Source organism: Hypanus sabinus, chromosome 6, assembly GCF_030144855.1.
Source record: "Hypanus sabinus isolate sHypSab1 chromosome 6, sHypSab1.hap1, whole genome shotgun sequence".
NCBI classification, from domain to species: domain Eukaryota; kingdom Metazoa; phylum Chordata; class Chondrichthyes; order Myliobatiformes; family Dasyatidae; genus Hypanus; species Hypanus sabinus.
Genome location: NC_082711.1, coordinates 16,412,806 through 16,439,934, shown reverse-complemented (window position 1 = coordinate 16,439,934; position 27,129 = coordinate 16,412,806). Strand labels below are relative to the sequence as shown.

The 27,129-nt window shown below is 43.3% G+C and overlaps 1 protein-coding gene across 2 annotated transcripts in view; it reads left to right on the top strand.

The window, feature by feature from the left end:
* The first annotated feature begins 7,260 nt into the window (after positions 1-7,260).
* guk1a (guanylate kinase 1a) overlaps positions 7,261-27,129 on the top strand; it is a 53,595-nt gene continuing 33,726 nt past the window's right edge. The window contains exon 1 of one of the 2 annotated variants that reach the window (XM_059971778.1): positions 7,261-7,405. In XM_059971778.1, coding sequence (XP_059827761.1) covers positions 7,366-7,405 — 40 coding nt within the window. In that variant the 5' untranslated portion in view covers positions 7,261-7,365. The remainder of the gene's footprint in view (positions 7,406-27,129) is intronic. The other variant, XM_059971779.1, reaches the window with a different exon arrangement.

Genomic DNA, 27,129 nt, shown 5'->3' with positions numbered 1-27,129 from the left:
CCACTTTTCGTTGTTAACTGTGTTTCCACCTCCAACATCTTATGCCAATGTCTTCTTTGGCGCCTGATCATGTGTTCAACAATTGGTGTTCCACAGTCCGAGCGTACTGCTCTTCTCTGAGGACTGTCCCCTTCTCATGGGGAAGAGGCTCCTGAGTTCCTGAGATCCCGAGAGCAATGCCGTCCGGCACTTAGCTCCTGGTGGGGTCACCCATGGTGGTAAGGTCAAGGAGAGAGGTTCCAGACAAACAGTGATCCAACCAAGACCTCAGTGGTAGAGCTGGCGCACATCAACTCAGCAGTGAAGGCGGAGGAAGGCTGCAGTGGTGAAGGGTCCCCAATTGTCTTGCATTCCACTGGACTCCGACCCTGATCTCTCAAGGACTATGTGGTGGGTATCTAGGCATCAGCCTCCCCATGTTAAACAAAGTCACACACAGGCGTTCTCCATTAAAGGAATAACCCCTTAGGATAACATCATACACAGCTTGAGTGATCATTGTACTACTAGTAGCATACTGCTGTCTACTGATGTTAATAGAATTACTGAGGGAAATGTAGCGTTCAAACTCCCATTCTGATATTATAAGACAGTATGAGCCACGGTGGCAGGGCCTCTAGCACTGAGTCTGACCCTGTGGCGCAGAAGGATGGGATGGAGAAGAGGAGAGCTGTCATCTTTGGAGACTCTATAGTCAGAGGAGCAGACAAGAGATTTTATGGACGTGAGAAGGAAACCCGTATGGTTTGTTGCCTCCCGGGTGCCAGGGTCCGGGATGTCTCTGACTGGGTGCATGACATCCTGGTACGAGAGGGAAAGCAACCAGAAGTTGTGATACATGTTGGGACCAACGACATAGGCAGGAAGAGGGATGAGGTCCTGAAGTGTCAGTTTCGGGAACTAGGCAGAAGGCTGAAGAACAGGACCTCAAGGGTGGCGTTCTCAGGATTGCTGCCAGCACTATGTGATAGTGATGGTAAGAATTGGAGGAGATGGCAGTTGAATGCGTGGCTGAGGAGTTGGTGCAGGGGGCAAGGTTTTAGATTTTTGGATCATTGGGATCTCTTCTGGGAAGGTGGGACCGGTACAGATTGGATGGGTTGTACCTGAACATGAGGGGGAGCTATATCCTTGCTGGTAGGTTTGCTAGCATGGTCCAGGAGGGTTTAAACTAATTTGCAAGGGGGATGGGACCCGGAGCGAAAGAGCAGTGAAAGAAGTGCATGGAGTAAAGTCAGATCTAACATATAGAGAGGTTTTGAGGAAAGAGAAACAGAATAAAGGGTGTAAAGGTAGTAAGGTAGAAGGGCTAAAGTGCATGTACTTCAATGCAAGAAGCATCAGGAACAAAGGTGATGAACTGAGAGCTTGGATACATACTTGGAATTATGATGTAGTGGCCATTACGGAGACTTGGCTGGCACCAGGGCAGGAATGGATTCTCCATATTCCTGGATTTCAGTGCTTTAAAAGGGATAGAGAGGGGGGAGAAAGGGGAGGGAGGCATTACTGGTCAGGGATACTATTACAGCTGCAGAAAGGGTGGGTAATGTAGCAGGATCCTCTTTTGAGTCAGTATGGGTGAAAGTCAGGAACAGGAAGGGAGCAGTTACTCTACTGGGGGTATTCTATAGGTCCCCTGGTAGCAGCAGAGACACCGTGGAGCAGATTGGGAGGCAGATTTTGGAAAGGTGCAAAAATAACAGGGTTGTTATCATGGGTGACTTTAATTTCCCTAATATTGATTGGCACTTGATCAATTCCAAAGGTTTAGATGGGGCAGAGTTTGTCCAGGATGGATTCCAGTCACAATATGTTGACAGGCTGACTAGGGGGAATGCCATACTAGATCTAGTATTAGGTAACGAACCGGGTCAGGTCACAGATCTGTCAGTGGGTGAGCATCTGGGGGACAGTGATCACCGCTCCTTGACCTTTAGCATTATCATGGAAAAGGATAGAATCAAAGAGGACAGGAAAATTTTTAATTGGGGAAGGGCAAATTATGAGGCTATAAGGCTAGAACTTGCAGGTGTGAATTGGGATGATGTTTTTGCAGGGAAATGTACTATGGACATGTGGTTGATGTTTAGGGATCTCTTGCAGGATGTTAGGGATAAATTTGTCCCGGTGAGGAAGATAAAGAATGGTAGGGTGAAGGAACCATGGGTGACAAGTGAAGTGGAAAATCTAGTCAGGTGGAAGAAGGCAGCTTACGTAAGGTTTAGGAATCAAGGATCAGATGGGTCTATTGAGGAATATAGGGTAGCAAGAAAGGAGCTGAAGAAGGGGCTGAGAAGAGCAAGAAGGGGGCATGAGAAGGCCTTGGTGAGTAGGGTAAAGGAAAACCCCAAGGCATTCTTCAATTATGTGAAGAACAAAAGGATGACAGGGGTGAAGGTAGGACCAATTAAAGATAAAAGTGGGAAGATGTGCCTGGAGGCTGTGGAAGTGAGCGAGGTCCTCAATCAATACTTCTCTTTGGTATTCACCACTGAGAGGGAACTTGACGACAGTGAGGACAATATGAGTGAGGTTGATGCTCTGGAGCATGTTAATATTAAGGGAGAGGAGGTGTTGGAGTTGTTAAAATACATTAGGACAGATAAGGCCCTGGGGCCTTACAGAATATTCCCCAGGCTGCTCCACGAGGCAAAGAAAGAGATCGCTGAACCTCTGGCTAGGATCTTTATGACCTTGTTGTCCACGGGAATGGTACCGGAGGATTGGAGGGAGGCGAATGTTGTCCCCTTGTTCAAAAAAGGTAGTAGGGATAGCCCAGGTAATTATAAACCAGTGAGCCTTACATTTGTGGTGGAAAAGATTCTTAGAGATAGGATCTGTGGGCATTTAGAGAATCATGGTCTGATCAAGGACAGTCAGCATGGCTTTGTGAAGGGCAGATCGTGTCTAACAAGCCTGATAGAGTTCTTTGAAGAGGTGACCAGGCATATAGATGAGGGTAGTGCAGTGGATGTGATCTACATGGATTTTAGTAAGGCATTTGACAAGGTTCCACATGGTAGGCTTATTCAGAAAGTCAGAAGGCATGGGATCCAGGGAAATTTGGCCAGGTGGATTCAGAATTGGCTTACCTGCAGAAGGCAGTGGGTCGTGGTGGAGGGAGTACATTCAGATTGGAGGGTTGTGACTAGTGGTGTCCAACAAGGATCTGTTCTGGGACCTCTACTTCTTGTGATTTTTATTAATGACCTGGATGTGGGGGTAGAAGGGTGGGTTGGCAAGTTTGCAGATGACACAAAGGTTGGTGGTGTTGTAGATAGTGTAGAGGATTGTCGAAGATTGCAGAGAGACATTGATAGGATGCAGAAGTGGGCTGAGAAGTGGCAGATGGAGTTCAACATGGAGAAGTGTGAGGTGGTACACTTTGGAAGGACAAACTCCAAGGCAGAGTACAAAGTAAATGGTAGGATACTTGGTAGTGTGGAGGTGCAGAGGGATCTGGGGGTACATGTCCACAGATCCCTGAAAGTTGTCTCACAGGTAGATAGGGTAGTTAAGAAAGCTTATGGGGTGTTGGCTTTCATAAGTCAAGGGATAGAGTTTAAGAGTCGCGATGTAATGATGCAGCTGTATAAATCTCTAGTTAGGCCACACTTGTCTAGTTCTGGTTGCCTCACTATAGGAAGGATGTGGAAGCATTGGAAAGGGTACAGAGGACATTTACCAGGATGCTACCTGGTTTAGAGAGTATGGATTATGATCAGAGATTAAGGGAGCTAGGGCTTTACTCTTTGGAGAGAAAGAAGATGAGAGGAGACATGATAGAGGTGTACAAGATATTAAGAGGAATAGACAGAGTGGACAGCCAGTGCCTCTTCCCCAGGGCATCACTGCTCAGTACAAGAGGACATGGCTTTAAGGTAAGGGGAGGGAAGTTCAAGGGGGATATTAGAGGAAGGTTTTCCACTCAGAGAGTGGTTGGTGCGTGTAATGCACTGCCTGAGTCAGTGGTGGAGGCAGATACACTGGTGAAATTTAAGAGACTATTAGACGGGTATATGGAGGAATTTAAGGTGGGGGGTTATATGGGAGGCAGGGCTTGAGGGTTGGCACAACTTTGTGGGCCGAAGGGCCTGTAATGTGCCGTACTATTCTATGTTCTATGTTCAAGATTAGCTCAGAGTGTTTGGGAGTAGGGAGTTGAATTCTGGCAAGGAGTTTGTTCTCCCTGTGAACTGCATAGGTTTCCTCCACAGTCCAGAGACTTAGCAGTTGGTAGGTTAATTGGTCATTGTAAATTCTCCTGTGATTAGTCTAGGGTTACTGGGTGGGTTGCTGGGCAGTGCGACTCGTTGGGCCGGAAGGGTCTGTTCCACACTCTCTAAATAAAATATGAATAAAAAATATACAACTCCGTCCCACCTCTTTCATTCAAGTCTAGATTGTGTATTTAGGTGGGGAATTTAAAGATAATGATTTTTCCCCACTGAACTGTTTCTTTGCTCACAGTTCCAGATAATCAAATCAAGTCACTTTTATTGTCATTTTGACCATAACTGCTGGTACAGTACATAGTAAAAACGAGACATGTTTTCAGGACCATGGTGCTACATGAAACAGTACAAAAACTACACTGAACTACGTGAAAACAGCACAGAGAAAAACTGCACTAGACTACAGACCTACCCAGGACTGCATAAAGTGCACAAAACAGTCCAGGCATTACAATAAATAATAAACAAGACAATGGGGCAGTAAGGTGTCAGTCCCTGCTCGTGAAAGCCCGAATGCTTCGGTGCCTTTTCCCAGACAGCAGGAGGGAGAAGAGTTTGTATGAGGGGTGTGTGGGGTCCTTCATAATGCTGTTTCCTTTGCGGATGCAGCGTGTAGTGTAAATGTCTGTGATGGCAGGAAGAGAGACCCTGATGATCTTCTCAGCTGACCTCACTATCCGCTGCAGGGTTTTGCGATCCGAGATGGTGCAAATCACAATAACTCAGCCTTTTATAAATGATTTCATTCAGACATTAGTTTAACAGTCAAATAAATTACAGCAGGGGAAAACCCATTGTTTCTTAGCAGGAACGTCATAACTTGGCTCATTTAGTAGACAGAGAGCGATCTGGATGCTACAGTAATTCAAGTCCCAGATGAAGGTTCTGATTGTGAATGAACTGTAATATTTTCCTCCTGAGGTCCTCTGTAAACATGAGTTGCTGCCATCTATTTGTGGTTTTATGAATGATTGCCAGTCTTGGGGATTGTACAGGTATATATATAGCACAATTTTCAAAATAAACTTGCACTCTTCACATGAATAAGGAGTTGTTCTTCATCAAAAATATTGCTAAAAGTGGGTTATGTTGTATTCAGAAATGTCCTCTACATTTTGTTAGAGAACAGAGTATCATTTATCCATCTTGTTACCATTGCAATTTGGGTTGAGGTTTGTACATCTGGTTACATAGTTCAGGGAAGGTGAACTACTATGGAAAATGGACTTGAAAATTTCCGACCCGAAGTACATATAGTCCTGGCTGATATCTGAAAACAATTCATAATCTCGAGTTTGTAGGTAGAAAGCCAAAGTTTGCTTTCCAATTACACTGGACAGCAAATTTTTTCAAAAGTGTTGCTTCCTCAGAATTTTTTTTTTGTTTATGATAGACTGCTTGAAGAACACAAATTTAATTTCAGATTACTTGTATCATGTAGGAATTTGAAGAAACAACAAATTAACTTTTATTGAATGTAATGTGTTTAATTGCATAATACTGCTGATGCTTTGTAATAGTTCAACTAAGTCAAAAATATTTTGTTAATGATTTTCATTTGTGCTCAGTGTCTGAGGCTTCTCGCCTAAGTGTCCAACAATAATTCACCAGCATTGACGGATTCCAGTTGCTCTGGTATCTTTTCTCCATGACCACAATGTCCTGGTGAAACCTTTCACCATGCCCGTCACTAACAGCACCAAGATTTGCAGGGAAGAAGTCTAAATGGGAATGCAGAAAATGAATCTTTAGTGACATGCTGCATTTCATGGTTTTATATGCTTGAAGCATGCTTTCAACCAGCTGCACGTAGTTTGGTGCTCTGTAGATGCCAAGAAAAATTCCAACAACTTCCTTGAATGCCTTCCATGTGATTTTCTCCAGTCCCACTAGAAATTCTTCAAATTGCCTGTCATTGATGACCTGTTTGATTTGTGGACCAACAAAAATGCTTTCCTCAATCTTGGCACCAGTTATTCAAAGGAAGCATCTGTCTCAAATATCAAAATCTTTCATAGAAATTTTTGTGCCTGGTGATAGCAAATTGCATCCTTACAGTCCTGAACCCAATAATTATTACTAAAACCTGTCCTGCCATGCAGCATGTCCTGCCACCTAAGCATGCCTGGACAAGATAGGAAACTTTCCAGCTAACATTGTAGGCAACATTTTCATTGACTTGAATTATGAATTGAAATAATAAACATGTGATTTCAAAAAATGGTGTGTGATAGGGAAATCTAATGGTGATTTTCATGATCAGTAGCCCAAAATTCATAAGATACACCTAAAGGTATTCAGGAAGCAAAATCTTTGTTGTCCAGTGTTATCTATTTGTATAGACTCTTTCAACACTTGGAAATGCTCAAAGGTTCAAGATTGTTTAATACCATTTCCAGTACACTTGTAAAGGAAAATGAAATAATTGTTAGTCCAAATCGAAATCAGCACATAAAGTCGTAAGATAAAGAACACAACTATAAAATATATAAATATATAAGCTACAGTTGCTTACTGCACTGAAATTACTTGTGATTTGGTGATAAAATAGGGCAGAGACCCAGAGGAAGGCTGAAACAGCGCAAGCGGCGTTCATGCCTTTTGAGAGAGTGTGTGATGGTGAATGGGTACTAGGATGAGAAACAATAATAATTCGTGTGAGATGAAAGATAACTGCAGATTCTAAGCACATGATTTCAAAACGACAGACGGCGTGAATCTGAAGTAAATGAAGAAAGCTGGAAATACTGAGCAGGAAAGAAGAGAGAGAATATTGCCGGTTGTTCTTTCATCAGAACTGGTTATTCAGCATCGAATTCAACCGAATTAGATGAGAAGTCTTTCACAACGTTATCAGAAGTAGTCATTCCGATGAAAAGTATATATCTTTCTCCGCTGACAGGAGCATTTCTGACATTTCTTCTATTTCTGAACCCTCCCCCCACCCCGCTTTCTGAATTAGAAATTTACCAGATGCACCCCAGCTCTTCGCATGGCAACGAGAAAGGGAAATGACGCGTGACTCAGCGGTGACGTCAGGTCGGCCATTCCACGTAGTGGCGGCGCGAGCCCGGGGCGTTAAACTGCCGCTGCGGATGCGGCGTGAAATGCTGGAGCTCGTCTTCCTATGTTTGCACGTCAGATATCAAGTTTTGTCAAGCGACTAGGTTAGTAGAATAGCCGGCTATTGGTCTGTCTGTGATGCTTACCGCTCAATTTGTTCTGTTTTAGGGAAATAGATTGCAATGAGTTACGCGCGTGTTCAAAGCTCCTGCCGTTAGGCGCGGTTGGCACTTGCTATTGGTCGGATAATGTGCCAATCATTCGTAACTGGCGGGGCTCTGTTAATTTTCACGCATGCGTGCCCAAGGTTATACAGCATGAGATCATCAGTATGCACGAGTAGCATGCAAAGTAATGTGTGACAATAGTACACTTACATGTACACTTTTTGCACCCTTTCATCTTTTTGCTCTTCACCTTAACTTCTAGGTTTTTTAATGCCGTTCCCAGTACACAAGTGTAAAAGGAGAAGGAAATAATTGTTACTCCGGGTCCGATACGGCACAATAATAATGAGACACAATAAATATAAATACATAGCTTATATACAGTACTGTGCAAAAGTTTTGGCCACCTTGGCAATGCCTGGACTTTTGTGCAATACTGTAGGTAGATTGTTTGTACGTCCACAAATTGACCTTAAGCACAGGAGGCTCTACATTAGATGACAGACAAGAAATGCTAATGTAGTGTTGGAGGAAGGTGTGAAGAGGTAGGTTAGTGAGCGCCTTACTGCTTGGGAAAAGTGACTTTTTGAGTCTGTGGCTCTGAATGCTGGAGGAAGCCCTCTCCGTGATGGGAGTGGGACAAAGAGTCCATGAGCAAAGTGGGTGGGATCCTTCATGATGTTACTGACCCTTTTCTGGCACCTTTCTGTATACGTATATGTCCTTGATGGGGTGGAGGAAGGGTTGGTTGCTACCAGTGGTGTAATGGGACAACCCATTGTAGACCCTTCCTGTTGGTCACAGAGCAGTTTCCAGAGCACACAATGATGCAGCTTGTTAGGATGTTCTCTACTGCATATTTGAAGAATGATGCGAGTATAGATTTGCATAGTCCAGCTCTTTTCAGCTTCCTCAGAAAGTACAACATTATATTGTAATAGATATTTTACTGGTCCCAAAGGAAGTTACAGTGTCACATTACAAGAGCACAGGTATAAAAATATTAGAAGAGATGTATGAAAGAATAAAACATAAGTTACCTCAAACAGTCTTCAAAAGGAAATGCAGCAATACAACCACCATTGCTGCCTCACTCCCAGACGAGCTCAATGATTTTTATGCTCGATTCGAGTTTGATAGGACTGAACCCCTGAGGAGAGCTACTGACAAGAACTGCACTTTGGTCATCTCTGAGGCTGAGCAACGTAGAACATTCCAGCACGTCAACAGCCGCAAGGTGGACTGCATCCCAGGGCGCGTCTTCAAAGTGTGTGCTGAACAGCTGGCTGGTGTGCTTATGGACTTTTTAAATCTCCCAGTGTGTAGGACCCTTCTATTCCAAATCATCCATCATTGTTCCTGTACCTAAAGTAAACCAAGGTAGCGTGCTTGAACAATTGGCGTCCTGTTGCACTCACCTGAATTATAAGCAAATGCTTTGAGAGGCTAGTTAAAGACTACTTCTGCAGCATGCTACCGCCCACACTGGACCCTCTACAATTTTCCTACTAACAGAACCGGTCTACTGATGATGCCATAGCCACAGAACCACACATTGTCTTCACTCACCTGGAGAAGAGGGATGTATCCTGGACTATGGTTCAGCATTCAACACCATAATTCCCTCCAGACTTGACAGGAAGGTCAGAGACCTCTGTCTGCACCCCACCTTGTACACTGGATCCTAGACTTCCTGTCGGATCGCCATCAGGTGGTAAGGATGGGCTCCCTCATCTCTGCTCTCTGACCCCCAAAAACAGGTGCCCCCCTCCCCAGGTTGTGTTCTGAGTCCCCTTCTCTATTCCCTTTACACCCATGATTGTACTGCCACACTCAGCTCCAATCTGCTGATCAAATTGGCAGATGATACGACTTTGACCGGCCTTATTTCTAGCAGTGACGAGACAGCCTACAGAGGACATGCTGGCCCCTGACACAGTGGTGCCAGGATAACAACCTCTCCCTCAGTGTCCAAGACCTTCTACAGGGACACCATTGAGAGCATCCTAACTGGCTGTATCACCACCTGGTACAGGAACTGCACCATCCTTGATCGCTAGGCACTGCAGAGAGTGGTACGGACATTCCAGCGCATCTGTGGATGTGAACTCCCCCCCCCCCCCCCCCCCCACCCCCATTGAGGACATTTATAGCAGCAGCTGCAGGAAGAAGTCCTGGAAGATCATCAGGGACACCAGTCACCCCAACCATAAACTGTTACAGCTGCTTCCATCTCGCAAATGCTACCACAGCGTTAAAGCCAGGACCAACAGGCTACGGGACAGCTTCTTTCTACAAGCCATTAGACTTTTAAATTCATATGCCTGTACATTGCGAGGGAGTCATAACACAAAGATTTTACTCTCTCACGTTGTGGGATGGATGTAAGGTATAAATTTAAATAAATTCTAATTCTAACAGGAGGACATCATCATTGCTTCCTTAGGTTGACCTGATGGCCAAGGGTAACAATATAGCGCTATTTGGAGCAGCACAGTTGTTTTAGTCTATTACTTAAAGGGCTCTTCTGTTTAGCCAAGGTGGCATGCAAAGGGTGAGAAACATTGTCCGGAATTGCCAGGATTTTCCTTTGTTCTACCTCAGCCTCCAATATGACCATTTAGCTCCTATAACAGAGCCAGCCTTTCTAGTCAATTTATTGAGCATGTTGACATCATCCGTGTTGATGCCATTGCCTTAGCACACCAACCTATATAGACGATTGTACTGGTGACAACAGACTGGTAGAACATGTGAAGGAGAGGTCTGTATACTACAAAGGACGAGTCTCTTCAGGAAGTAGAGGTGACTCTGGCCCTTCTTGTACACAGTCTCTGTTGGTGCTCTACTCTAGTCTGTCATCCAGATACATCCACAGGTTCTTGACAGTTTTCACCATCGATAGTAATAGGGAGCAGTGCAGGCTTAGTTTTCCGAAAGTCCATCACCATCTCCTTTGTCTTACTGATGTTGAGCTGCAGATAACTTATCTTGCACCATTTGACAAAGCCCCCCCATCAGTGGGGCCCTGTATTCATCCTCCCATCCTCCCTTTATACATCCAACTATTGCTGAGTCATCAGAGAATTTCTGCAGATGACATGACTCAGTGTTGTATCTAAATTCCGAGGTATACAGGGTAAACAGGAAGGGAGTTAATACAGTCCCTGTGGGGCCTCAGTGCTGCTTATAGCCATGTCTGACACACAAACTGTGGTCTGCCAAATAGATCGTCCATTATCCAGGATACAATGGATGTGTCGTCCTGCACTGAATGGAGCTTCCCCCCAGCAATGAGTCAGAGGTGAGCCAGGACTGGCCTCTCACATGATGTGTGAGATCAGGGCTACTGGATGGAAGTCATTCAAGACTTTCAGTTGGCTCTTCTTGGATAGTGGGGCCACACATTATGTTTTTCACACAGTCAGGACCCTTTCCAGGCTGACGTTCAGATTGAAATGCGCTGGAGAATTCCACGTACTCCTTCAAGACCTGGCTTCACACCATACATTCCCAAAGCTGTGCCGCGTCAGAGTTTCCCCAGAGCCCTTCTCACCTGCTCATTAGCGAAAGTGAGTCCATGATGACTGGGGAGTTGGTGGAAGGTGGGGTCTGGGGCAGGTGAAGATCGGGACAATAGCATTTGGTATGTGGAGATGTGGATGATAGGAGCAGGGCAAAGAGGGGATGTAAACAGTGGTAGCCTGTGTTTAACTGCAGAGGGAAGGAGGGATGAGGGAAGGCATGCTTACGTTATAGTCCCTTGCCAGTGATGCCATCATCTAGGAAAAAAAAATGGCCCTGAAGAAGGGTTTCAGCCCAAAATGTCAACTGTTTATTCACTTCCATAGATGCTGCCTGACTTGATAAGTTCCTCCAGCATTTTGTGTGTGTTGCTCTGGATTTCAGCATTTGCAGAATCTCTTGTGTTTAAGAAAATTTCTTGCATGCATATACTGCATCTCTATTGGTTTAGGGCTTGTATATAAAAAGAGACTTTTTATTTGTGTAGCAAACACAAGGAAATCTGCAGATGCTGGAAATTCAAACAACACACACAAAATGCTGGTGGAACACAGCAGGTCAGGCAGCATCTATAGGGGGAAGCACTGTCGACATTTCGGGCTGAAACCCTTTGGGTCTCAGAGGGTCTCGGCCCGAAACATCAACAGTGCTTCTTCCTATAGATGCTGCCTGGCCTGCTGTGTTCCACCAGCATTTTGTGTGCGTTAATTTTATTTGTGTGCTCAACCAGTATGTGACTGGAGGATGGCTGGTGCATACTTAAAGGCTTCTCTAACAACAAGCCAGGGAACCGTAGGATGGCTTGCACTGGTAGTGGGAAAGTTATTAGAAAGTATTCTGAGCAGCAGAATTTATTTGCATTTGAAATAGCATGGATTTATTAGTGAGGAGCAGCATAGCTTTGTGTGTGGGAAATCATGGATGTTGAATATATAGATGTGAGTTAAACTTTTGTTAAGGTCCTGCATTGGAACTTATGAGATCTAGTGTAAACTAATCAAATGGTATGCCAAATTGGCAGTGGTAAAAGGCAAAGGATGATCTTTAAGGGTTTTGTATAGATTGGAAGCTTGAGATCAGTGGCATACCTGCCCACAAGTATTGGTGTTAGGACCCCTGTTTGTCACATGCAGTGATGACAGGGATGTGAATACAAGTGGCATGATTAGTATGTTTGCTGATGATATCAACATTGGTATATTGGACATTGAAGAAATGTTATGAGATTACCAGAGAATATATAGAATATATATCAATTGGGAAAGTGGGCAAAGAAATTGCTGCTGAAATTTATCTGAGACACTGCCGTCAGCTCTGAACTCACAGCCATTTCTCCAAAGTGGAAACAAAGTCAAAAGACTCACCAATGCACAAAAGCACAAGGACTGGGGTGCTGAGCAGTGGCAGCAAAGTGCTCTGGATTGATGAGTCAAAATTTAACATTTTTGGCTCAAACAGGAGGCAGTTTGTCAATAAAAGCTTGAGAGCGCTACACGGGTGAGTGTCTGCAGCGAACATTGAAGCATGGCTGAGATTCCCTCCAGGTTTGGAGCTGCATTTCTGCAAATGAATTTGGTGATCTGGTCAGAAATAATGGAATTCTCAGTGTTGGGAAGTACAAGCAGATTCTCATCTATCACACAATGCCATCAGGGAGGCATCTGATCAGTCCAAACTTCATTCTGCAGAAGGACAAAAACCCTAATCACATGACCAAGGTCATAACGCACTACCTTCAGCAAAAAGAAGAACAAGGAATTCTGCAACTGATAGTATGGCCTCCACAGAGCCCTGATCTCAATATCATTGAGGCTATCTGGAATTACCTAGAGAGAAAAGCAAGCAAGACAGCCAAAGTCTGAAGAAGAACTGTGGCAAGTTCTCCAAAATGCTTGGAGCAACCTACCAGCTGATTTTCTTCTGTAAAACTGCATGACAGTGTGCCTAAGAAAATTAATGCAATTTTAAAGGCAAAGGATGATTGTATCAAATATTGATTTGTTTTCTTTTTTCACTCTTTAGAGCTCTTTATGGTATTGTTTTTGGTATTTAGATATTTTTCATTTCATTATTTTGAAAGCATCTTTGTTTTACAGATTTTTTTTACATGTGCCTAAGACTTTTGCACAGTGCTGTACACAGAATGACAGGACCCTGGGGAAACAGAGAGACCTGGGGTACAATTACTTCCTTGTACTTGAAACTGGGAGATAGGGTGCTGAAGAAGGCACATAGCATGCCATGGCACTGAATACAGAAGTTGAGACCTCTTTTTATAGTTGTGTAAAAGGTTATTTATTCTGAACTTGAAGCATTGTGTATGGTTCTGGTTGGAACACTGTAGGAAGAATGTGATTAAACTAGACAGGGTTCATTAAGTTTCACTGTGAAGTTGGAATGCAGTTAATGGAAGTATTAGTAAAATTGAAAATAACTTCAAGCTGCACACAAACTCCAAATGCTCAAATTTGACAATGAAAGTGGAGTATAATGGAAAGACTCAGCAAGGTGGAGACACTTTGCGCAAAGTGAGCAAATCTTTTTTTGAAACAAAGGGAAAGGGAAATCTGATATAGGTGAAACCAGTTCATATGGGTTAATGATGGTGTGTACATTTCTTTGTATTGTTACGTACCCCGTAACTGGGTGTCTGACCAACAGAGAAAGAAGAATCTGTTGGAGTCTGGTGGCACCAAGCTAAAGGTATTTATTAGTAAACTACACAATACAATATCAAAAATGCAAATATACATATAAAACAAGTTAGCAGTAATAAACAAAAGTGTAGGAATAATAATAATCAATAATAAACAAGCCCTATCAATGTCAGGGGGTAAATGAATTGTCATAGGAAAGTATAGAGTTCAGTTCATAAATGCTGACGTGGTTATGGTTGTTGTATTGAAATCGTTCGGGAGAGAGAGAGAGCGAGTGAGCGAGAGAGGTAACAGCTACAGCTGCGGCAGGCAAACCTTTTGTGACTTTCTTAATCCGTCGTATCGTTGAGGCCATTCAGTTATGACCCCTCTGGTCTTCAGCTAGACTGTTCTTCTGTGGTGGACTCATCACTCTGGCATGAGTGGACACACACACACACACAAGTCCCCACCGGCCCTGCTGTAACACTGTGAGCTTTACTGACCGTTCTCCTGGTTCGGTCTCCGAAGCCCCCACCTTTCTGTGGGTTCCCAACACTCAGTCAGTGTCCACTGGTGTGTCTGAAGGGTGTCTCTCCAGACCTGTCTTTTATCCCCAATCATGGGGTTTCAGCTATCCATCAACTCTGAATGACGGTGTCCATCAAATCAGGCCACTCCTGCTATCTCCTGAGGAATGTTAATGAGCAAAGTAAAGTCCTTGTAGTGGAAGGTAAATAATCCAGGAAGAGTCAAAATACAGTAAATCAGCAGTCTCTCTCTCTCCCTCTTATCTGTAGCAAATGTTCTTGCCTGTGTTTCATCTCTCTCTCTCATGAGCAGCATAGCAACAGCAATAGTTCGTAGTTCTCAGGAGGTGGGGAAATGGTTAACTGCACCCCATTGTCCATCAGGTCTGTCCATCACTCATAACAGTATTGTGATATGATCCTGTATGTCAGGATCTACTAATATCAAGAGAAAATCTGAGCCAGTTTCATAGGAGAATGACTTGTAGGAGAGATGGCTGGCTCTGAGGCGCAGTGCAATAAATGTAATTTACCTAAAGTTGGAGGATTAATTTCTGTGAAGTTCAAATTCAGCTTGATGTTCAGAATCTTGTACCTGACTTGGCACATTGCAGACCACAGAATATAATGCTGAATTCAATAATTGTAGTCAACCACCCTTTCCAGTTTTTATTGGAATTGGTCAGCTCTGATGTAAAGTTATCAAGCTAAAATATTAGTTCTGGTTGACCCCTTTTATTCTTCTAATCTGCAGTGGATACAAATCTAGCCTGTTAGACCTTCCATAAAATAGCCCACTCTTCAAGGTATTAGTCTAGTAAACACAAAATACTCTGCAGGTGCTGGGGTCAAGCAACATGCACAACACGCTGGAGGAACTCAGCAGGAAATGAACAGTCAATGTTTCAGGCCTGTCCTGATGAAGGGTCTTGGCCCGAAACGTTGACTGTTCGTTTCCACAGTTGCTGTCCGATGTGCTGAGTTCCTCCGGCGTGTTGTGCATGTTGATTAGTCTAGAAAACTGTCTCTGAATTAAAAAATCTTTACAATGTAGGGTGATTAAAATGATACACAGGTGTTCTCCAGGCTGCAAAAGCCTGATTTATGAGTAATCTGAACATACGAACAGGAGTTGGAGAGGCTGACGGGATGGGTTTAGTTACCTGTTGCTGTAGGGCTGCAGGCATCTACTGTTGTACAGCTGTTTGGTTCACAGCAATATCAAACCATCTTGCAGAAAAATCTGAATGGTTGACATAAACACCTTGGTTTAACTATAGTTTGCCTGTATTTTTATTTAATATTTTTATATTGCCGCATGGCTGAATTTCTGTTCAGGTTACTAATATTTCTTGAGAATGGAACCCTCTCGTAACCTGGTGAGGTGAGGATCTATATTGTGCTATATATAACACCAAATTTCTGACACACATACTCCATTTTATGCCTTGTTGTGGGAGATTATCAGCCATGTAGAAAAATATGCAACTTGTTTGTACCCAAAGAATTTATGCAACTTTCCACTGACTCCTGGGGACCTCAGTCCCAAAAACTGCTCACTAATGTCTATTACCAACCCACTGACTTTGACAGCTACCTAGACTATACCTCATCCCACTCTACTACTTGTAAAAACACCATCCCTTTTCTCAGTTCCTCTGTCTCCGCTGCATTTGCTCTCAGGCTTAGGCTTTTCATTGTAGACCGAAGGAGATGTCCTCCTTTTTCTAAGAAAGGGGCTTACATTCCTCTACGACCAACGCTGCCCTCAACCACACCTTTTCCATTTCACGCATATCTGGTCTTACCCCATCCTCCCACCACCCTACCAGTGATAGGGTTCCTCTTGTCCTCACCTGCCACACATCCAAGTCCAGCACATAATTCTCCGAAACTTCCGCTGCCTCCAACCGATCCCACCACCAAGCACATCTTGCCTTCCCACCCCACTTTCTGCTTTCCGCAGGAATTGCTTCCTATGCGACTCCCTTGTCCATTTGCCCCTCCCCACTGATCTCCCTCCTGGCACTTATCCTTGCAAATGGAACAAGTGCTACACCTGCCCCTATAACTCCTCTCTTACAACTATCCAGGGCTTCCAGGTGAGATGACACTTCACCTGTGAGCCTGTTGGGGTCACTTACTGTGTTTGGTGCTCCCATTGTGGCCTCCTGTGTATCGGTGAGATCCGATGTAGATTGGGAGACCACTTCACCAAGCATCTATGCTTGTTCCGCCAGAACAAGCGATATCTCCCATTGGCCACCCATTTTAATTCCACTTCCCATTCCCATTCCAATATGTCCTTCCATGGCCTCCTTCACTGTTGTGATGAGGCCACACTTGGGTTGGAGGAACAACATCTTATATTCTGTCTGGGTTGCCTCCAACCAGATGGCATGAACATGGATTTCTCAAATTTTCAGTAATGCCCCCCAACAACTCCCCCCCCCCCCCAAATTTCCCATCCCCTTATCCCTTTCTGACCTCATCTCTTTGCCCATCCATTGCCTCCATCTGGTGCTCCTTCCCCTATTTCTTTCTTCTATGGCTTTATGTTTCTTTCACCGATGAACTTCCCAGCTCTTTATTTCATTCTTCCTCCTCTGGGTTTCACCTATCACCTGGTGGTTCTCTCCCCCTCCTCCCACTTTTAAGTCTACTCCTTGGACTTTTTTGGGTTTTGGCCCAAAACGTCGACTGTACTTTTTTCCATAGATGCCTGGCCAGCTGACTTCCACTAGCATTTTGTGTGTGTTGCTCAGAGTTGAGGAGGGTCACATGGGATAATTTGGATAACGTTGGTGCCATGTATTGGGAGTGTGCAGAACCATTAAATAAGCAGCCAGGAGTGCAGCATCTCACCTGCCCCCTTAGCCACCTTTTGCTTTATCTTCGACCTCAGAACCCTCCGAAAAAGGAACTGGTTTAGCTTAAGACGATGAAACTAAAGCATAGCATTTTTAGTTAAGATTTAATTCCCCTAGCAATAAATGGTAACATAACTAGACATAAAACCTGTTAATTCAGATTCCTCTGCATTTTAGAGCTTTGCAGTCTGTCATTATATCAGTCTTGCCCTAGATTCTTTTGCTCATATGTCCTCATTTCCCAAGGATTTCTTCTACTTCAATAAGAGGCATAAGAAATAGGGGCAGGGGTAGGCCATCTGGCCCGTTGAGCCTGTTTGGCCATTCAGTATGATCTTGGTTGCTGTGGTTGTGGACTCATCTCCACCTAACTGCCTTTCCCAATAACTCTTAACTCCCCTACTATGCAAAAATATACCCAATCTTACCTTAAATATATTTACTGAGGTAGCCTCCACTGTTTCTTTGGGCAGAGAATTCTGCAGATTCACCTCCCTCTGGGAAAAGCAGTTCCTCCTCATCTCCGTCCCAAATCTTGAGGCTATGTCCCCCAATTCTATTCTCACCTACTAGTGGAAACAATTGTCCTGCCTCTATCTCATGTATCCCTTTCATCATTTTATATGTTTTTATAAGATCTCTTATTCTGAATTCCAGTGAGTACAATCCCAGGCAACTCAATCTCTTCTCATAGACTTATCCCCTCAACTCTGCACCACCTCCAAAGCCAATATATCCTTCCTCAAATAAGGAGACCTGCACTGCATGCAGTACTCTGGGTGCGGGCCTCACCAGTACCCTGTACAGTTGCAGCATAACCTCCCTGCTCTTAAATTTAATCCCTCTAGCATTGAGTGTCAACATTTCATTTGCCTTCTTGATAGCCTGCTGCCCCTGCAAACCAGCATTTTGTGATTCATGTACAAGCTTCCCCAAGTCCCTCTGCACAGCAACATGCTGCAATCTTTTATGATTTAAATGATAATATGCTCTTTCATTTTTCCTTCCAAACTGGATGACCTCTCATTTACCCACATTATATTCCATCTGCTAGACCCTTGCCCATTCACTTAACTTATCTACATCTCTCTGCAGACTTTCCGTATCTTCTGCACAATTTGCTTTTCCATTCAGTTTAGCATCTTCGGCAAACTTGAATATACTACACTTGATCATGAACAGTTGTGGGCCCAGCATCGACCCCTGCGGCACACTACTCACCTTTGATTGCCAACCAGGATAACACCCATGGATCCCAACTCTGCTTTCTATTAGTTAACCAATCCTCTATCCATGCTAATCTTATGGATGTCTTGTATGCAATACCTTATCAAGTGCCTTTTGGAAATCCAAGTAAATAATGTCTATCCGTTCTCCTCTACCCACTGCACTTGTTATATCCTTAAAGATCTCCAGTAAGTATGTCAAACAGGACCTACCTTTGCTGAATTCATGCTGCATCTCCATCCTATATCCATTTCTTTCCAGATGTCTCGCTATTTCTTCTTTAATGATACTTTCAAGCATTTTCCCAGCTATAGATGTTAAACTAACTGGCCAATATTTACCTGCCTTTTGCCTACATCCTTTTTTGAACAGTGGTATAACATTTACTATCTTCCAGTCCGCTGGGACCTTCCCAGAGTCCAGAGAGTTTTGGTAAATTATCACCAAAGCCTGTACTATAACTTCTGCTATTTCGAGTCAAGTCAAGTCACCTTTATTGTCATTTTGACCATAACTGCTATGTACTGTACATAGTAAAAATGAGACAACATTTTTCAGGACCATGGTGTTACATGACACAGTACAAAAACTAGACTGAACTATGTTAAAAAAAAACAGCACAGAGAGAAAAAATAAACTACACTAGACTACAGACCTACCCAGGACTGCATAAAGTGCACAAAACAGTGCAGGCATTACAATAAGTAATAAACAAGACAACAGGGCAGTAAGGTGTCAGTCCAGGCTCTGGGTATTGAAGAGTCTGATAGCTTGGGGGAAGAAACTGTTACATAGTCTGGTTGTGAGAGCCCGAATGCTTCGGTGCCTTTTCCCAGATGGCAGGAGGGAGAAGAGTTTGTATGAGGGTTGCGTGGGGACCTTCATAATGCTCTTTGCTTTGCAGATGCAGCGTGTAGTGTAAATGTCCGTGATGGCGGGAAGAGAGACCGCGATGATCTTCTCAGCTGACCTCACTATCTGCTGCAGGGTCTTGCGATCCGAGATGGTGCAATTTCTGAACCAGGCAGTGATGCAGCTGCTCAGGATGCTCTCATACAACCCCTGTAGAATGTGATGAGGATGTGGGGTGGGTATCCTGGGATGCATTCCATCAGCACCAGAGGACTTATCTATATTCAGGCCCACAAGTTTGCTCAGCAAAAACTCTTCGTTTATAGGTATTCTTTTGCATCTATAACATCTATCTTTGGCATGTTAGATGTGTTCTCCACTGTGAAGACCAACACAAAATAGTCATTCAAAGCCTCTGCCATTTCCTCATTACCCAATATCAATTGTAAGTTGATTCAGAATATCCTGAGAGGCAGGATTTATGAACGTTTGGAGAGGCATAATATGATTAGGAATAGTCAGCATGGCTTTGTCAAAGGCAGGTCGTGCCTTACAAGCCTGATTGAATTTTTTAAGGATGTGACTAAACACATTGATGAAGTAGAGCTGTAGATGTATATATGGATTTTAGCACGGTATTTGATAAGGTACCCCATGCAAGGCTTCTTGAGAAAGTATGGAGGCATGGGATCCAAGGGGACATTGCTTTGTGGATTGCGAACTGGCTTGCCCACAGAAGGCAAAGAGTGGTTGTAGACAGGTCATATTCTGCATGGAGGCCGGTGACCAGTGTTGTGCCTCAGGGATCTGTTCTGAGACCCCGGCTCTTTGTGATTCTTATAAATGACCTGTATGAGGAAGTGGTGGGATGGGTTAGTAAATTAGCTGATGACACAAAGGTTGGGGGTGTTGTGGATAGTGTCGAGGACTGTCAGAGGTTACGGCGGGACATTGATAGGATGCAAAACTGGGCTAAGAAGTGGCAGATGGAGTTCAACCCAGATGAGTGAGGTGGTTCATTTTGGTAGATCGAATATGATGGTAGAATATAGAATTAATAGTAAGACTCTCGGCAGTGTGGAGGATCAGAGGGATCTTGGGGTCAGAGTCCATAGGACTCTCAAAGCAGCTGTGCAGGTTGACTCTGTGGTTAAGAAGGCGTATGGTGTATTGGCCTTCATCAATTGTGGAATTGAATTTAGGAGCTGAGAGGTAATGTTGCAGCTATATAAGACGCTGGTCAGACCCCACTTGGAGTACTTTGCTCAATTCTGGTCGCCTCACTACAGAAAGGATGTGGAAATCATTGAAGGGGTACAGAGGAGATTGACAAGGATGTTGCCTGGATTGGGGAGCATGCCTTATGAAAACAGGTTGGGTGAACTTGGCCTTTTCTCCTTGGAGCGAAGGAGGATGAGAGGTGACCTTACAGAGGTGTACAAGATAATGAGAGGTATTGATCGTGTGGATAGTCAGAGGCTTTTCCCCAGGGTTGAAATGGCTAGCGCGAGAGGGCATAGTTTTAAGGTGCTTGGAAGTAGGCACAGAGGAGATGACGGGTAAGTAACACAGAGTAGTGAGTGCATGGAATGGGCTGGTGGTGGAGGCAGAAACGATAGGGTTTTTTTAAGAGACTCCTGGATGGCTACATGGAGCTTAGAAAAATAGAGGGCTATGGATAGTTCTAAGTTAGGAGACACGTTTGGCACAGATTTGTGGGCCTAAGGGCCTGTATTGTGCTGTATGTTTTCTATGTTTCTATACTCTTTTCCATAGATGCTGCCTGTCCTGCTGAGTTACTCGAACATTGTGTGCGTGCGTTGCTTGAATTTCCTGGATCTGTAGATTTTCTCTTGTTCAAGATGATGCTGAGGTTTTATAAGTCATTACTGAGGCAGCACGTGGAGTATTATTACCAGTTTGGGCCCTATATCTCAGAAAGGATGTGTTAACGTTGGAAAGAATCCAGAGGAGGTTCTCGAAGATGATTCTGGGAATGAAGTGGTTAACATATGAGGTGCATTTGGCAGCTTTTGGCTGGGGGTGGGGGGTGTTGGTTCTCATTGAAACCTACAGAACATTGAAAGGACTAGATAAGGTGGATTTGCAGAGGATGTTACCTATATTGGGGGTATCGGGAATCAAAGGGCACAACCTCAAATTTGAGGGCGACCTTTTAGAACAGAAGTAAGGGGGGATTTTTTTAGCCAGAGAATAGTGAATCTGTGGAATGCTCTACCACAGACTGCGGTGGAGACCAAGTCCGTGAGTATATTTAAAGCGGAAGTTGGTAGTTTCCTGATCAATCAGGCATCAAAGGACATGGCGAGAAGACAGGTGTATGGGGTTGAGTGGGGTCTGGGATCAGCCAGGATGGAATGGCAGAACAGACTCGATGGGCTGAATGGCCTAATGCTGCTGTTATGGTCTTGTATAAGACATTTATTATTGTCTTCTGGACCTTTTTAGAGCATATTAAATGTAGGACTAGATAGCGTGGGGTATATTTATGATGATGCTGGAACATATAATGGATCCATCTTTCTGATGCGTTGCACAGAAATTTGAATCTAAGCAGTTCCCTAATGTGAGGAGCAAGGACTTGCTATGGAATATAATTTCTATGTTGCCTTCAGTCTGGCTTTCTAGCACCCTGAAGACACTTGTCAAGTATTTCATGAATTGTGCTGAGGCAAGAAGAGTTAACAGCAGACCAGATTTGTGAGCAAAATGATGTGTGTTTTGGATTTAATATTTTTCATTAAATGGCAATGGCAGATTATTGTGAAGTTTGTGCTTTAAGTGGGCTGGGGACATTTAATATATCCGATAATGGTTGCAGCATTTTAAATGTTACATATTTCTTAGTATGACATTGAAAACCAGTGTGTGGTGACTGGAATTTTAGCTTGATGACCTAAACCAGTTCTTGGTCTAATTTAGCAGCCTGGTGCTAATTTAGCAGCCAAATAAAAGAAGACTTGTGATTCTGAATCAGATTTGTTATTACTGACTTACAGTAGATGACATAAAATTTGTTGATATAAATTATATCAACTGATTATCAATAATATAAACTGACTATCATCAGTTCCACCAGCCTCCGTGTCCGGCACATAATTCTCCAACGCTTCTGCTACCACCAATAGGATCCCACCATCAAGCACATCTTTCCCTCCCCCTCCCCTTTCTGCTTTCTGCAGGGATTGCTCCCTATGCGACTCCCTTGTCTATTCGTCCCTTCCCACACTGATCCTTGCTACACCTGCAACTACACCTCCTCCCTCACTACCATCCAGGGCCCTAAACAGTCCTTCCAGGTGAGGGGATGCTTCACCTGTGAGTCTTTTGGGGTCATTTACTGTGTCTGGTGCTCCCAATGTGGCCTCCTGTACATCGGTGAGACCCAACATAGATTGGGAGACCGCTTCACCGAGCATCGACACTATCCGCCAGAACAAGCTGGTTCTCCCAGTGGCCACCCATTTTAATTCCACTTCCCATTCCTATTCCGATATGTCCATCCATGGCCTCCCCACTGTCGTGATGAAGCCACACTTAGGTTGGAGGAACAATACCTTATATTCTGTTTGCGTATCCTCCAACCTGATGGCATGAACATTGACTTCTCAAATTTCTAGTAATGCTGCCCATCCCCTCTCCCTCTAGCTTTTACTTATCACCTTGTGTTTCTCTCTCCTCATCCTCTACCTTTTAAATCTACTCATCAGCTTTTTTTTCTCCAGTCCTGCCGAAGGTTATCAGCTCAAAACATCAACTTTACTTTCTTCCATAGATGCTGCCTGGCCTGCTGAGTTCCTCTAGTATTTTGTGTGTTGCTTGGATTTCTAGCACCTGCAGATTTTCTCTTGTTTGCCATCATAAGTATAACCTTTTTGATGAGATGTTGTCATCTCTGCTCGCTTGGTGGCTGTGAAGTTTTCTATTCTGGTAGTGTGTGCAGAACAAAACTAGGGAGTATAAATGTGAGGGTCACTATAAAACCAGTAGGGGATTTGGAAGAAAATCTGAATCTTCCTTAATTGCCTCCCACCGAAGAAAAACATGGATGTTTAACCCATTGAAATTCTCAAGCACAAGATAGTTATACAGTCTTTTGGCCCACCATGTACATAAATCTATTTGTTTGTCTACATTCAACCTATTATCATGTTAGCTCTGTAGTCTCTGCCTTTACGATTTTAAACACTTGTCTAGATGCTTCTTGGCTAGATATTGTCTGAATATCTCTTCAGGCAGATCATTCCAGACTCCACCTACCGTCAGATCCCCACTATACCCCCTACCACTTAAGTTAAATCTGTGTCCTCTTGCCTTTAAAGTTTAAAGTAAATTTGTTATCGAAGTTCATGTATGTCACCATATACAACCCTGAGATTCATATTCATATTCTTGCAGGTATATACAAGAAATCCAAAAATAAAATAGAATCTTTGAAAGACCACTCCCAACAGGATGTACAAAGAACAAATGCAAATACAAAATAAAAGTAAACAAATAGTTAAATAAATAAGCAATGAATATTCAGAATATGAAATGAAGATTCCTAGAAATTGAGTCTGTGGGTTGTGGGAACTGTTCAGTGATGGAGTGAGACTCTTAAAAATCCAAAAGGATTTTGAGAAAAAGATTTTTACTATCAGCCTTATCTATCCTTGGGGATAACTAAGGAAATAAAAGGTAGTATCAAATTTAAAAGCTCGAGTACAAAGACGCAAAGAGAAGTGGGAGACTGGAGGATTGGGGAAACTTTAAAAAGCAACAAAGAACAACTAAACAAGAAATAAGGAAAGGGTGAAAGTAAATTAGCACAAAATATAAAAACAGCATAAGTTTTTATAAATAAAGTAGAAGAGGGTGGCTAAAGTCAATGTAGGTCGCTTAGAAGACGATAAAGGGAAATTGATATTGGGTGATAAGGAAATAGTTGAGGCGTTGAATGACTATTCTGTGTCAATCTTCACGATGGAGGACATGTCTAATATGCCAAAGAATGACGTTATGGACGAAATGGGAGGTGAGGACCTCGATAAAATGACTGCCATTAAAGAGGTAGTGATGAGAAAACTAGAGGGCCTGAAGGTAGATAAGTCCCCTGGTCCTGATGGGATACATCCCAGGGTGCTGAGGGAATTGGTGGAGGTTATAGAAGACACCTTGGTAATCATTTACCAAAATTCTCTAGACTCTGGGCAGGTCCCGGCGGATTGGAAGACAGCAAATGTCAACACTTTTTAAAAAAGGCTGTAGGTAAAAGATAGTCAGCTTAACATCTGCAGTCAGGAAAATGCTTGAAGCTGTCATTAAAGAAGAAATAGCGAAGCATTTAGAAAGGAGTGGTTCAATTAGGCAGATGCAGCATAGATTCAGAAAGGGCAGGTCCTGTTTGACAAACTTACTGGAGTTCTTTGAGGATATGAGTGCAGTGGATCGAGGGGAACAGGTGGATGTTGTATACTTGGATTTCCAGAGGCATTCGATAAGATGTCGCACAAGAGACTTACAAATAGGATACGGATGCATGGAGTCGGAGGAAGTGCATTAGCATGGATAGTGACTTGGTTAACCAATAGAAGGCAGAGAGTTGGTATAAATGGGTGTTTCTCCAGTTGGCAGTCAGTGGTGAGTGGGATGCGGCAGGGGTCGGAGCTGGGGCCGCAGCTGTTTACCATTTACATTGATGATTTGGAACGGGGGACTGAGTGTAGCGTAGTAAAATTTGCTGATGACACTAAACTGAATGGAAAAGCAAACTGTACAGATGATGTGGAGAGTCTGCAGAGGGATATAGATAGGTTAAGTGAGTGGGCCAAAGTCTAGATGGAATACAACATTGGTAAATGTGAGATCATCCACTTTGGAAGGAATAATAGAAGAGCAGATTATTATTTAAATGGTGAAAGGTTGCAGTCCCTCTGCTGTTGTGCAGAGGGACTTGGGAATGCTTGTTCATGAATTGCAAAAAGTTGGCTTGCAGGTACAACAGGTTATTAAGAAGGCAAACAAAATGTTGGCCTTCACTGCTAGAGGGATTGAATTCAAGAGCAGGGAGGTCATGCTGCAACTATACAGGGTACTGGTGAGGCTGCACCTGGAGTACTGTGTGCAGTTCCGGTCTCCATACTTGAAGGAGGATATACTGACTTTGGAGGCAGTGCAGAGGAGGCTCACCAGGTTGATTCCAGGGATGAAGAGGTTAACCTATGAGGAGAGATTGAGTCACTTGGGACTATACTCTCTGGAATTCAGAAGAATGAGAGGAGATCTTGTAGAAACATACAAAATTTTGAGAAGGATAGATGAGATAGAAGTAGGAAAGTTTCCATTGGTAGGTGAGACTAGAACTAGGGGACATTGCCTCAAGATTCAGGGGAGAAGATTTAGGATGGGGATGAGGAGAAACTGTTATTTCCAGAGAGTGATGAATCTGTGGAATTCTTTGCCTAGGGAAGCAGTTAAGGCTTCTTCACTAAATATATTTAAGATACAGTTAGGTAGATTTTTACATAGTAGGGGAATTAAGGGTTATGGGAAGAGGCAGGTAGATGGAGCTGAGTTTACAGACGGATCAGCCACGATCTTATTGAATGGCAGGACAGGCTTGATGAGCCGGATGGCCTGCTCCTCCTATTTCTTATGTTCTTATCCTCCTCCTAATCCTCTACACCTCTGTTAGGTCACCCCTTGGCCTTTCCCACGCCAGGGAAGCCAAACCTAGCCTGTGCAATCTCCCTTTGTAACTGAAATGTGCCAGTCCAGGCATCGTTGTGGCGAACTTCATTCTGAAGATTGAAAAGTTGGTTACAGAAATGAACATATTTGCAAGATGTGGAATGGGGTGGTAGTTTTTGTCTTTTCAATTAACGAACTGTTTGTGTAATCTTCCTACAGTAATCAGACACCATTGTCTTTAATAACATAGTTACCAGTTCACTGCAGGAGGCCTCTGTGTCTGTCTGCCTATACCGCTTCATGATTTGGTGATGTTTGAGGAATGAATGTTTGCCAGGACAAATGTATTTCATTGGAGGAAGTTCTGATACATCCACTCAAGAGCAGCAAAACCTTTGAAGAGTAATTGTATTCTAACTGTGCTTCTGTATTGATTTCACGTCCAGCCTTATGACTGGTAAGGAAGATGCACTTTAGACTATGATCATCTCCATATTGGGAACAGTGTTTAGTCTTTGTCTATTTTATAACCTCTTCATAAAAGTAACTATGTAGATTGGAGCTTAATAGCTCTGTTTGTTGCCTCTGTTTTGGTGAGATTCAGTATTTATCAATGAAATATGTTGTAAAATTTATTGTTTTGTGGTAGCAGTATAGTACAAGCCAAAAAAGGTTGCAACATTTTACAATAAACAATAAAAGTGTGCAGAAGAGGAATAGAGAGGTAAAGTTCATGAGTTCATAGATCATTCAGAAACCTGATGACGGAGGGGAGGAAACTGTTCCTAAAGCGTTGAATGTGCATCTTCAGCTTCAGCAAGGCACTCAATATCTGTGCTTCACTTTTCTGTTATCTGCATTGCATTTGTTCCTGGGAGGATCAATTGTTTAATCTTCTTGTGAGTGCTGTGGAATGTGCTCCAGAACGCTTACATTCAATTTCAGAAATACTTAAACTGGAATCTATTTTGGGTCCAAGTTGTCATTAGTCCATTACTAACAATCGGTACTATAGATTAATTACATGAGAGATCCAAATTAAACTAAATATGGTTGCGATTAAATATATTTATTAAGGAAGGGCTACTTCCAATTCAGAAAAGCCCCCTGGTAGTTATATGATTAAATTATCAAATTATCTGTAATAGTTGCAAGACACGAGGAAGCTGCTGACTGACTTGTCATTTACTCTTTAGAGGTTTCAGGGTTAGTTTTCTAGCAGAACCATACAAGTGTGTTCCTCCAGTTATTTTTTTTTACACGGTTCCAAACACTGAAATATGTATTTCATCCGTGTTGCCAAACTATTGACAGCAGGGAGCTGCATT